Below are 14461 nucleotides of genomic sequence, written 5' to 3'. Positions count from 1 at the left end.
GCTTACTATTCACTATCAGTGTTTGCAACCTTTATCTGTTGGAAATCAAGGATATGAACATTTTTATTTCCTTCTTTTCCAACACACTTTTCTTCAATCTTAAGTCAATCTATGACAAGTAAATTTCTTCTACTGCTTGGTGAAAATATCATTATAGTGGCATTAAAAAGGATTTATAAATTAACTGCCATAAGTTACTTACAGTAATATATATATCAAGGGCTCCAGTAACACTTGGTTTGAGGTGTGAATTTAGGACTATTGCTCTAAACATCACTTTATGACCAGGTTTATAAATTGCTTTATCAGTCTGAATAAATACTGAATAACTTTTATGAATGTAATCAACATTTGTTGAGTTTTCAAACACCAGTCCTTTCTCTCCTTTGACTATGAGTTTGTAAATGCCACTTCCCAAGTCTCCTATCTGAAACAGAATCAAATCAAAGCACTTACTTTCAGTTTAGAAACACAAAACTATCAACTAATTATTACACAAGTCAAACTATGAATTACACAGATGATACATCTAATACCTCAGCATGATAATAGATCAAACTTAATAAAAATCAGAAGTCCACCCTCCCCATTTTAGATGGTGAGATTCCAAGTTTCCAGCCAGTCTGACGATTATGTTTTTGCCACAATATTCCGATAACAGCAATGTACCACCTATCAATCATGCTGGAAAAATCTCATAAATCATATTCCACCATTTCTTGCCTTTCTTTTAAGTAATAACAATTGATCCTTTATGCTTCTCCCCATGGTCAGTAGGCTACTGTTAATTTACAAATGAATTTCCACATTAAATGAGGCATTCACTACTAGAAACATATTAAAATTATGCCTGGTACATTTCAGTATGCAACAGTGATAATCAATTTGTTACAAACAACCAAAAACACCCAAAGTTTTAAATACTATGGTTCTGTAAAAAAAAAATTTTAAAAATAAAATAATTCACATTTCTCTAGCCTATACCAATGATATCTCCATTGATATATGTTTAGAAATAAAATAAGAAAAGTGTGCAACCAAAAACAATGTGAATTTCCCAAATAGCACAGATAACTTGACATACCTGAATATTTTTGCAGTTTTACATACACTATTTCTACAATTCATTCTCATTAATACAAAAACAGAATTCATGTTTGAAAGATTCTTACATTTAGTATTGCTACAAAGAATAAATCTGTACACAAATACCTCCAGCTTCACAATCCTGGTGGTGTACGGCTCCACAGTTATCATCTGGCTTGTTACAAAGTTGCTGCCCACATCTTGTTTTCCACCAACAGTTACCACTATATCACATGGCTCCGATACAAACTGAGTGCTCACAGCAACATGGTATTCAGAGTTAGGACGCAAAACCTTTGGTGCAACAATTGTATAGTACCTGTTGGCAGTGTCAACAATTTAGTACCTGAGTGAATACAATTTCAGCATATTTATGTACATATCTGTAAATACATGCAGCTCCGGGCACTTTTAACTTTTCAACAGGATTCCAGGTTCTGTAAGGTGAGAGCGAGTGAGAGAGACTTGCTAAAGTTAAAAGGGATAATAATACATACATCACCACACAATTACAATTAAGAACTTAAGTTTGGCTGAATGTGGGAAACATTATGGCATGTCAAAATTCTTTGAACACTTAATTCAATGGCAACAGAAATGTTTCTTCCAAACAATGACCTGTAACTATCTGTCCACATAGGCTAATGCATGATACTATTATGTTCCAAAAAGCTGCATGCGAAAATGTGATTTTTCAAGCAGTCATATCTCGGATTCCATTGATCACAGAGAAAAGGGGTCAAATATTTTGGATAGCCCTTGGTCTAGTGACCATTTGTATGCCTATCAAAAGAATGGGCTTATTGTAGCTATCTTACAGTACAGGATCAAAATTTAAATATTAAACTTCTCCAGACCTGGTAAATTCAGCATATCGGTTGGTTCTTTTACATTAGGTGTACTCTGTGGTAGGCCGTATATGGCTTATAAAAGCACGATTTGTTCAAGGGTGGTTCCTGAGAAATCACTGGAAACCATGAATTTTGTATACCAAAAGTACCAATTGTAGGGCTGGCCACTTCTATGATTTCTATTCATGGCAAATTGTCAGAATTTTTAACGTATGTTCTTAAAATCATTTTCTTTCTCAGGGAACCTTGAAATGTTAAACAATATCATTCTCTGTTACCAAGTCCAGAGGTTCACACAGTTATAATACTAAAGCTTGTAAAATATGCACATCTGATCTGAGGCATAAATGTAGTTTGAACTGGCATAGTGAACACATGGAAAGGGTCTGGAGTTATCACAAGGGTTCAGAGTCCACCAAACTATATTTTTAGTGAGGACTGTTTCCATCAATAAAACTTAATGATGAGCTGTCTCTGTATAATGGAACTTGACACCTACAGAGGCTGTTTTGGCCCTGAAATTATTCAGTTGTGTTGCCTGGCAGTGTAAGCACCTTACAAGAAATGATTTTGTCATGCAAAATTATTTGTACTTACAAATCAAGTGCCGCATTTTTGGAGTACTGTAGGTGTAGCATAATAATGTTGTGCATTTTTATGTAAATGAGTGTAAAGTGAGTTTGCACTGGATTGGAGACGATTGTGTGTTAACCTTATATCATGCATAATTATTTGTGGATTATTTGTGTCAAAGTAAGTAAATGTGTTGAAGTTTATTTATAAACTGTCAAATTTTTACTGACCTACAGAATTTGTTTCATATAAGCAGCACATCCTGCTGTAACAGGGAAAAAGAGGGGAGCCAGCTGAAAAATGCTCATCAGAACAGAAAAAGGGCAAAAAAACTACTCTTCAAAAGACTCCGACAGGAAACTGGTAACCACCTGCCACAATCCTCATTCCATCTTCCTCATAAAAAATTTGGGCATAAGACCATATTTGCACTTTTCTGTGCTGAAAGACAGTAGCAAAGAGACAGTGATGGTGGATGAGAGAGGATACAGTGCAAGCAGGAGAACGAGAGAGAGGGGGAGAGAGAGAGAGAGAGAGAGAGAGAGAGAGAGAGAGAGAGAGAGTGGTGGTAGGAGAGAGAAAGTGGTAATAAAAGAGAAAGAGAATGGAAGGAGATAGTAGCAGTGGGAGCAAGAGGGAAAGAAAGCACTGAAAATGAAAAAGGAAATGAGTGGAAACTACACAGAGGCTTGGGTGATCTGGAGACCCCTGCAAACTGGTGAACTTTAACATGAAAAATTTGCTCTCTTTCCTCCATCCCCTACATCCACATGTTAAATTTCCCAGTCTAGTGGTCAAAACCACTAGCGAACCATCCGCAGGAACATGTGTGGAGAGGAGACAATGGTGGTTGAAGAAAATGACAGCAGACTGTAAGTGAGAAAGAAACAGAGAGCAAAATAATGGGACAAAGACAGTGGCAGTGGGACAGATAGAGAGTGACAGTGGCAGAGAAGGAGGCATCGTAAGGAAGAGTGAGAGAATGGAATGCAGACAGGACACTGGAAGTGACAGAAAGGAGAAAGTAACAATGGGATAAAAAAGAGGGCAGTGGGAGGAGACAGTGGCAATGAGAAGAAGATGCTGAGTACAAGGGCTTCACTACAAAAAGAGACTGGGAAATGGATTTAGAATGTTCTGTGTTAAAAGAGCATGAATATGCCGCAATGAAATTTTCACCCAGCAACAGCGTATGCACCAAAATGAAACTTGGTGGCAGATTAAAACTGTGTGCCAAACCAAGACTCGAACTTGGGGCCTTTGTCTTTGACCAGCAAGTGCTCTACTGGCTGAGCTACCCAAGCATAACTCATGAACAGCTTTACTTCCACCAGAACCTAGTCTCCTACCTTCCAAACTTCACAGAAGTTCTCCTGGGATGCTTGCAGAACTAGAGTTCCTGGAAGAAATGGTACTGTGGAGACACAGCTTAGCCACAGTCTGGAGGATGATTCCAGAATGAAATTTGTGCTTTGCAGCATAGTGTGTGAAAGGCAAAAGTCCTGAGTTTGAGTCTCAGTCCAGCACACAGTTTTAATCTGCCAGGAAGTTTCATACCAGTGCATACTCTGCTACAGAGTGAAAATATCATTCTGGAAACATCCCCCAGGCTGTGGCTAAGCCATGTCTCCACAATTTCCTTTCTTCCAGGAGGGCTAGTTCTGCAAAGCTTGCAAGAGAGATTCTGTGAAGTTTGGAAGGTAGGAGATGAGGTACTGGCAGAATTAAAGCTGTGAGGGTGGGTCTTGAGTCATGCTTTGGTAGCTCAGGCAGTAAAGCACTTGCCCATGAAAGGCAAAGGTCCCGAGTTCGAGTCTCGTTCCAGTGCACTGTTTTAATCTGCCAGGAAGTTTCAGCGTGAATATAACTGCATACCAAAATTTATGGTGAGGAATCAGGACTGAGGCAGCTGGCCCCCCAATTTTCTTTCAGAGTCTTTTCAAGAGGAGCATATCAGTCTTTTTTGTGCTCCAACAAGATCACATTTCAACTGGTTTCACTATAGATTTCACTTTAAAAGAATCCATAGCGCACGTAATAAACGATAAATTGTTGCACTATCATCGAAGTATTTTTCACTATTCTATAGTCTCATGTGCCAACTAACGACACTGCTAATGATTCTCATACTGAAGCTGGACTCTGTCAATACTAGTGCTGTATACAAAATTACATTGTTAACCTGGCTTCCCACTGACCCTAGTTCTCGACAGTTTTAATTTGTGTATGACCTAAAACAAGTTTTTCTTCAAAAGGATTTTGCTGTATCTTTTATAGCGAATTTCTTTGCTCTGGAACAGAAGTATACACCATTCAGAAACTTTTTGGCAGATTTGCAGCTGTGAAGGCAACTTTTCAGTACTGCCTGAATAGGTTAGTTGTGTAGAGCACTGCATGTAAAAGGCAATGATCCAGTACAAAGTTTTAATTTTGGAACATTTTTCTGCAGATGGTGAAGCTAAGCACAGTATTTAACAGACGGGAAAAGAAAGACGTTAAAGAGTTAAAATCAGTATTTGCCATTATAGTTCAGTTATGACAATTCTAGACAGACTAAAGAGAAGCACACAAATGTTAAACTATCATAACATCATATGTGTATGCACATAGAGTTAGAGAAACTTGGTAGTTGACCTGGGCTCAAGTTTTTGTGCGTGTGACAAACTGCAAGAAGTCCCTACTGGAACCAAAACACTGCACAAGAATAAAATATATTCCTGTTGTTCTATTGTAATCTCAAGAATAGAAATGAAACATTCAATATCCTCTGCCACAGTTTAGTCTGATATCTTAACAATTACTGTACTGTCAAAACACACATCCATGTATTCTGAAATACGAATGGTCAGAAGTTCAGTATCTGTGTAAATGATATCAGTGGTACTTTTACTTGCCCAAAAGAGTAAACTAAACAGCTTTTTTTTATTTATAAACATGTCTACAGCGACCTGAGGGCTAGGAAACCTGACTCTACACTTTTTTTAAAAGGTGTTTCAACATCGTCTTTCTCTCTTCTACCTTCTTGCTGAGAAGTTCTGTGGTTCCATAGATTATTTGTATGGATTCTAAGATTTTCAAATTTTCTTCCACCCTTATTGTTAACTATCACCTGGCTCCAGACTGGCTATAATTTTATCTCCAGGCAACTTTTCAGCCACTGGTGAAGATGTTTGCATTTCTACATCTACATCTACATCTACATCCATACTCTGCAAGCCACCTGACGGTGTGTGGTGGAGGGTACCCTGAGTACCTCTATCGGTTCTCCCTTCTATTCCAGTCTCGTATTGTTCGTGGAAAGAAGGATTGTCGGTATGCCTGTGTGTGGGCTCTAATCTCTCTGATTTTATCCTCATGGTCTGTTTGCGAGATATACATAGGAGGGAGCAATATACTGCTTGACTCCTCAGTGAAGGTATGTTCTCGAAACTTCAACAAAAGCCCGTACCGTGCTACTGAGCGTCTCTCCTTCAGAGTCTTCCACTGGAGTTTATCTGTACTCTCTGTAACACTTTCGCGATTATTAAATGAACCCGTAACGAAGCGCGCTGCTCTCCGTTGGATCTTCTCTATTTCTTCTATCAACCCTATCTGGTACGGATCCCACACTGCTGAGCAGTATTCAAGCAGTGGGCGAACAAGTGTACTGTAACCTACTTCCTTTGTTTTCGGATTGCATTTCCTTAGGATTCTTCCAATGAATCTCAGTCTGGCATCTGTTTTACTGACGATCAACTTTGTATGATCATTCCATTTTAAATCACTCCTAATGCGTACTCCCAGATAATTTGTGGAATTAACTGCTTCCAGTTGCTGACCTGCTATATTGTATCTAAATGATAAGGGATCTTTCTTTCTACGTATCTGCAGCACATTACACTTGTCTACATTGAGATTCAATTGCCATTCCCTGCACCATGCGTCAATTCGCTGCAGATCCTCCTGCATTTCAGTACAATTTTCCATTGTTACAACCTATCGATATACCACAGCATCATCCGCAAAAAGCGTCAGTGAACTTCCGATGTCATCCATGAGGTCATTTATGTATATTGTGAATAGCAACGGTCCTACGACACTCCCCTGGGGCACACCTGAAATCACTCTTACTTCGGAAGACTTCTCTCCATTGGGAATGACATGCTGCGTTCTGTTGTCTAGGAACTCTTCGATCCAATCACACAATTGGTCTGATAGTCCATATGCTCTTACTTTGTTCATTAAACGACTGTGGGGAACTGTATCGAACGCCTTGCGGAAGTCAAGAAACATGGCATCTACCTGGGAACCCGTGTCTATGGCCCTCTGAGTCTCGTGGACGAATAGCGTGAGCTGGGTTTCACACGATCGTCTTTTTCGAAACCCATGCCGATTCCTACAGAGTAGATTTCTAGTCTCCAGAAAAGTCATTATACTCTAACATAATGTGTGTTCCAAAATTCTACAACTGATAGATGTTAGAGATATGTCTATAGTTCTGCACATCTGTTCGACGTCCCTTCTTGAAAACGGGGATGACCTGTGCCCTATTCCAATCCTTTGGAATGCTATGCTCTTCTAGAGACCTACGGTACACTGCTCACCGCTGCAAGAAGGGGGGGCAAGTTCCTTCGCGTACTCTGTGTAAAATCGAACTGGTATCCCATCAGGTCCAGGAGCCTTTCCTCTTTTGAGCGATTTTAACTGTTTCTCTATCCCTCTGTCGTCTATTTCGATATCTACCATTTTGTCATCTGTGCGACAATCTAGAGAAGGAACTACAGTGCAGTCTTCCTCTGTGAAACAGCTTTGGAAAAAGACATTTAGTATTTCGGCCTTTAGTCTGTCATCCTCTGTTTCAGTACCATTTTGGTCACAGTGTGTCTGGACATTTTCTTTTGATCCACCTACCACTTTGACATAAGACCAAAATTTCTTAGGATTTTCTGCCAAGTCAGTACACAAAACTTTACTTTCGAATTCATTGAACGCCTCTCGCATAGCCCTCCTCACACTGCATTTTGCTTCGCATAATTTTTGTTTGTCTGCAAGGCTTTGGCTATGTTTATGTTTGCTGTGAAGTACCCTTTGCTACCGCAGCAGTTTTCTAACTCGGTTGTTGTACCACGGTGGCTCTTTTCCATCTCTTACGATCTTGCTTGGCACATACTCATCTAATGCATATTGTACGATGGTTTTGAACTTTGTCCACTGATCCTCAACACTATCTGTACTTAAGACAAAACTTTTGTGTTGAGCTATCAGGTATTCTGAAATCTGCTTTTTGTCACTTTTGCTAAACAGAAAAATCTTCCTACCTTTCTTAATATTTCTATTTACGGCTGAAACCATCGATGCAATGACTGCTTTATGAGTGTTGAGCTATCAGGTATTCTGAAATCTGCTTTTTGTCACTTTTGCTAAACAGAAAAATCTTCCTACCTTTCTTAATATTTCTATTTACGGCTGAAACCATCGATGCAATGACTGCTTTATGATAGCTGATTCCCTGTTCTGCATTAACTGTTTCAAATAGTTTGGGTCTGTTTGTCATCAGAAGGTCTAATAGGTTATCGCCACAAGTCGGTTCTCTGTTTAACTGCGCAAGGTAGTTTTCAGATAAAGCACTTAAAAAAATTTCACTGGATTCTTTGTCCCTACCACCCATTATGAACGTTTGAGTCTCCCAGTCTATATGCGGCAAATTAAAATCCCCACCCAGAACTATAACATGGTGGGGAAATCTACTCGAAATATTTTCCAAATTATACTTCAGGTGCTCAGCCACAACAGCTGCTGAGCCAGGGGGCCTACAGAGACATCCAATTACCATGTCTAAGCCTGCTTTAACCGTGACCTTCACCCAAATTATTACACATTTCGGATCTCCGTCATTTTCCTTCGATACTATTGCACTTCTTATCGCTATAAACACGCCTCCCACTTCATTGTCCAGCCTGTCTCTGCAGTATACATTCCAATCTGAGTTTAGAATTTCATTACTGTTTACATCTGGTTTCAGCCAATTTTCTGTCCCTAATACTATGTGGGCATTGTGACCTTTTATTAATGAGAGCAGTTCTGGGACCTTTCTATAGACGCTCCTGCAGATAAAGAGATATGTCATGAAGATAAAGAGCTATGTCATAATACTTCAAAGTTTAGCTTGTTTTGATGTCTGTACAAGACAATTATGGTCCAATGGACATTAAGTACTCACGCAGAGGTTCTAAGTTTCCCAAGAGAAAAAGGTCTTCAATTTTGACTCACATAAAGAGTACAAGAATGCCCAGCTTGTTTAATAGTGGCCCACTTAGCACCACATACAGCTGAGATAAGATATTTGTATTCCAAAACCACATCTTGTGCCTTTACTGATGCCCTAAAATATAAGCCCTTGTTCCAACAAAAAGTGAAGTATGCAAAGTAAACCTGTGTCTGTGTGTGCATGAGGGTGGCAGACAGTGGACCTTATCTTAACCACAAATGCGGTTATAATGAGTAGTGCCACAATGTGCTGTACTCCTCAATAGGTGTCAGCATTTGCAAGTAAATGGGTTTCAACATGTTGCATGAATCCTTTGCAACAACTTTGTTTAGCAGTGAGCTTTTGCTGTGATTAGTTACGTAGTTATTGTGGTCATAATGGAAAACTTGAAGGGAGCTATCATTGCAACAGAAGCAATGGCTGTCATTAAGTTCCTAACAACAGAAGTCATTCCTCCAATTGAAATTTATCGAAGAATGGATAAACAAAAGCACTGGATAAATAGAAGTTAAGTGAGAGGTCCTATCACAACGTAATTCTTGGAAATGTGACACCAGCTCTGCTTTGAAGTGCCAGTTAAGGTATCCATATTGGTGGCCTGGAACTAAACAAGGAAATAATAATAATAACAATAATAATAATAATAATAATAACGTTTTGGTTGTAAGATGACAATATGCAGTTACCCACTTCACTTGACACTAAGGAACTCGAGACCATACCTTGTTTGCTATACAGACCAGATCTGGTACCCCGTAATTTTTGTCTATTCCCTACATTTAATGAAGAACTTCTTGGAGAAATCCCAATGACGAAATATAACTGGCGGTGAGGACCTGACTATGGGAGCAGAAGATGGCTAATATCCCTGGTAGCTTCATGACACTTTTGTTATTGATGACAAAAGCGTATCCAGTTACCAGTGCTTACATCAAAAAAATGGTGGCATATCATTGAAGAATTAATTCTCTGGAAACGATCTGTGGCGTCTTTACTAAACTATTAACATACACTCACTCATACAGTTCATGAAAATATTACTCGTAATTCAACACTTGTACATTTCAGCAGGAGGCTGTGAACAGAACCCATTCACAAGAGCCTTCCAGCTACACTTAGTCACAGAAATTGGTCTTCTTTCACTTTAGTAACCATCATAGTAACACACCAGAATGGTGCCATCCACAGAAACATTTGTGAGAAATTGAACATATAGAGATTTTTTATTTGGGAAAGAGATCTTAAGTTCTGCATTTTTCCAAGTGCTTTAGAAGCAATTTTATACACTCTGTTAGCAATGTCAATTCATCTGAGAAAGCCATATGCTCCTCTTGGAAAAACATTAGCAAATTTTTCTTTCATACCCTTTCATTATGATTAAAACAAGCGTTTGAGGAAGAAAACTGTAGACTCATTACTTCCACAGAGAGGCAGTACTCACCCTTGCTGCCCACGCACCATCCACACCCTGAGAAGTGCGAGCAGCGACACCAAAAACAAGGCCCGCAACATGATGATCGTCCAGCCTGAAAACAAATCAAATATTTATTATGTTCCCCGCTACTACAATTACACCAAGAAGTCTTATAGTGCTGATGTCAATTAGGTCATATTATAACATCTAAGGTTACAGCTCAGACCTCGACAGCAAAAGAGAGATATGGCTTCCATTGTCTTTGACTCATTCATTCATCAAGATCTGTGGGTCCCATCAAGAAGGCAACCTTTAAGAGTTATGGAATGGGTCAACACAGACTTTAACAAAAGAGAAGTAACTCTTAGAAACTTAATCTGAACGCCATATTTGCAATAAAATAGAACTATGAGGGGCAGTCAAATGAATACTAAAAACCCATTACAATGGGACCATGGAATAATTCCATTCAAAAGTAACCACCACATGTGTTACAATATTTTTTCCATTGAGAGACGAGGCAATCAGTTCCTGTTTCACAGGATGTGGTCAGCTGCTGACAGATCCACAGCCACACACCCTCTTGCACATCCTTGTCCGACTGAAACTGACATCTGACACGTCTTCCTTCAGATTGGCAAAGATGTGAAACTCACACTGTGAAAGATCCAGGCTGTATGGGGAATGCTGCAGTATTTTCCAAGCAAATCACTGAAGCATAGCCTTTGTCCAATTGATAGTGTCAGGGCAGGCATCATCACGCAATAGAATGATACCGTCTGACAGCAATCCTGGGCATTTTGACTTAATGGTGCACCACTATTTCTACAAAATGTCTTCATAGCGCTGTGCATTGAATGTTGTTCTATTCTCAAAGAACTTGAGGAGCAGAGGGCTCCTGCAACCAAAGGAGGAGGTCATGATGACCTTACATGGTGCCACCATTTCGACCCCGAGGGAAAACGGCAAAGCCAGCAGTAGAAACATCCCTTATCTTCCCCACCAAAGAAATCCAAAGCTTTCACACAAGTTATGGTAAGGTCATTCTGGTGCATAACAATGCCTGCCCCCACACTGCCTAACAGATGAAGGCTATGCTTCAGAAATTCGTTTGGGAAACACTGCAACATCCCCCGTACAGCCCGGATTATTCACAGTGTGATTTTCGAACCTTTGGCAACCTGAAGAAAGACATGCATGGATATTGGTTTTAGTTGGATGGGGAAATGCAAGAGTGGGTGTGTGCAGGTGTGGATCTGTCAGCAGCCAACCTGTCTAAGAAACAGGAATTGATCATATCGTCTCCCAGTGGGATAAATGTGGTGATTAGCTTTGAATGGAATCATTCCATTGTCCCATTGTGGTGGGTGTTCAGTTTTTATTTGCCTACTCCTTATATACTGCTTAATACTATTTGTGCATAGCCCAGCTCAATGTAAGCTAGCAGACTACTAGGAAAAGCACCACTTTGAAAAAAAAGCAACTGCTTTCTCAGTTACCTTAAATAGATTCCGTATGTTTTCCATCTGCAGTTTAATACATAGGTGTTGTTTATCTTCCACCTGTAGCTTAATCTTCACTTCATTACATTGGTATTTTTAAAAGGAAACAGTTTTACATCTGCTTGAACAGAGGGTTGTTTAGAAAACACTACTACTTTCCATGCAGCTCCACAATGAACATTGGTGTTTGTTATGCAATTAAAAGGAATGTCCTATCCTTGAAACTAGACAATCAGTTACTTTATACAGTGGCTAATAAGCTACATTTCAACCTTCTTTTGAACTGGTAGAGATTCTCAACTTCCCACTTTATTTATTACTGTGTATGTGAGTGTGAGTTCCAAGATATTTAGAGAGACCTCTGCAGGATGTGTGGTTATCTACCTGTCACAATATTTTTACTGCTTCCCTGCTGAATAAATATTTTCTTTGCTTCATCTGCATTAACCCCAGCAGATAATTTCTTAACACTACAGGGGGTAAAAATTTGCAGAATAAGCTAATGATAGGTTACCACAATAAGAGATACTTCACTTGCAAAATATTCTGTAGGGCTATTCAACTATTATCTGAGCTATATCTAATACAGCTAATTTTTTATCTTTGATCAGAATGTTGGTGTTACCAGCAAACTTTATAGTTTTGGAATTGTTCTTTATACAGCAATAAGTAATACATAAGAAAGTGGTCTTACCATTCTGCAATTGGTCAAATATAAAAACATTCCTACAGGAGCCACGGTATGATATTGCCCCCCCCCCCCCTCTCCCCAGAAATCTTGGTTGTGGTAGCAGATTGATTTGCAGTATAGTGCGAGGTCTAGTTTAGGTCGGAAGATAGTTTGTGAGCTGCTGAAGCCAACAAATGTGAATGTCAAGTAAAGGTTGTGTAAGAGATTGGCCTGTAATGTAGCCTAATGTTTATGTACTTATCATACTCCTTAAGCATACTTCACCATATTTAATGCACTTTTCGTCATAAAAGCTAAAACTACAAAGTTAATGATTCTTCTTTAATTTATCTGTCTTATGACAGGCTTCACCTTGAGGCTTCCCACTGTTTACTGTTCAGAGCATCTTCCCTCATCTGTTTGTATGTCCATCCACTTCTAATGTCATCCATCACTCCACATCTCTTCCTACCACTTCCTCTCATTCATTCCACATTTTCCTCTGAATTCTTTGCTGTAAACAATTCCTACCCAGAACAAGGCCCAGTCAAAATTTTATCCCCTTTCTAATCATTTCTTATAGTTTTCTTTCTTCATTGCTTCATTCTGAAGTCTGTCGATGCACTTCACCATATGCATTCTTCTCCACAGTCATATTCAAAATGTCTGCTTCGCCTTTTCAAATATTCTCTTTCCCTCAGATATCCTCCTCCTCATTTCTTCTATACAGTTTCCATTCCACATCATTAAACTTCCTAGGTACAGAAAGAATTTTACTTGTTCTACCTTCTTTCCATCTAAGAATATATTAACTGGTAGTTCCTTCTTTCATATTTTCATCACTTTTGTCCTTCCCATAATTATCTTCATTTCATACTTCTCAGCTCTGCTTGCTGTACTCTTTAACATATTCTGCAGCTCTACTTGATCATACACATGTTTTACAGTGTTTACCCTTACTCCTACAATTATAATGCCCCTTGGGTCCTCTATAGCATCACCTGTATGTTCTTCTCCATATATGTTGAGCATCCTTGCTTTCCACTCCTTCCAATGCCTATTCATCTCTTTCAGCTCTTCATTCCCTGTTCTGTCACTTTCTGCTTGTGGACATCTCCTTTATTTACGTATTTTTCTATGCTATATCAACATATTTTAAGACTCCCAGCAGTATATTCCTGTTGACTACTGAATACCTTATCCCAGTTGATAAAACAAATGTACACCACCTTGTTCATTTCAATCATTACTTTTCCAATCATCCTCAAACCACCTACAGTATTCCTTGTTCCTGTATCCTATCTGAACATGAACTGGTCTTCCCCAATATATTCCAATACATTCCTTAATTTTCTTTTCAATTCTTCTTAGTATGACTCTTGTTACAGCCTTTATAACAAATTCAGAAAACATATATTACACAATGGACAGATCTTTGATGAATATTCTACGCATATTATGTACATATAGCATTCATAAACTACAAAAATGCAATGGTGTGGCTACTAATGCAGAAATTGTTCACATTTTCTTTAGCCCTGTCAGAGGAGGGTATCAGCATGGCCAGTTTAAGACTCAGGCGACACAGGCCTCTATTCAGGATGGCAAGTTGAGAGGGGAGCCAGAGGTGCCAGAACAGTAAGATTTCTATACAAGATGTATCACAATTAGTAGTGGCTGGTTCGGATGCCACACTGAGAGGGGCACCAGGGGTGTCCAATTGCAAGATGTACAATGTGTATCACAATTAGTAGCGAAAACTGACACAGATTAAATGTATAGGGGAAAGGGGGTAGAAGGGGGCAGAGGAATGATAAGTCACTTGGGAGGAAAAATGTTTTCAAACAGCCCTTAGTGTTAGCTCCATTCCACCCACGACTGTTGCAGAGAGGAGTGAGGAACAGAGAGCAATACCAGTACACATGCACGAGATCAGACTGCCACAGGGAGTTGAGAAGTGCAAGTCATGTGCTACCTACCCTTTTTTTTTTTTTAAACATCTCTTATAGATTGTAGATATGTCTTACTTAGGAATCTAGATATCAATGGCAAACAACTTAACCCAGATACACCTGAATTATTTGTTATTTGAATTTTACTGAAATCTTTAATTAATCA

The 14461-nt window shown here is 39.1% G+C and overlaps 1 protein-coding gene across 4 annotated transcripts in view; it reads right to left on the bottom strand.

The window, feature by feature from the left end:
* Positions 1-14461, bottom strand: part of LOC126235881 (CD109 antigen-like) — a 565987-nt gene that overhangs the window by 116721 nt on the left and 434805 nt on the right. For all 4 annotated transcript variants that reach the window (XM_049944806.1, XM_049944808.1, XM_049944805.1 and 1 more), the window contains exons 3-5: positions 10199-10283; positions 1213-1405; positions 203-427 (exon numbers count right to left, since the gene is read on the bottom strand). In XM_049944806.1, coding sequence (XP_049800763.1) covers positions 203-427; positions 1213-1405; positions 10199-10269 — 489 coding nt within the window. In that variant the 5' untranslated portion in view covers positions 10270-10283. The remainder of the gene's footprint in view (positions 1-202; positions 428-1212; positions 1406-10198; positions 10284-14461) is intronic.

This window comes from Schistocerca nitens, chromosome 2 (genome assembly GCF_023898315.1).
Source record: "Schistocerca nitens isolate TAMUIC-IGC-003100 chromosome 2, iqSchNite1.1, whole genome shotgun sequence".
In the NCBI taxonomy this organism is placed as follows: Eukaryota; Metazoa; Arthropoda; class Insecta; order Orthoptera; family Acrididae; genus Schistocerca; species Schistocerca nitens.
The sequence above is the reverse complement of the archived record's forward strand: the minus strand, read 5'-3'. Positions and strand labels throughout refer to the sequence as shown.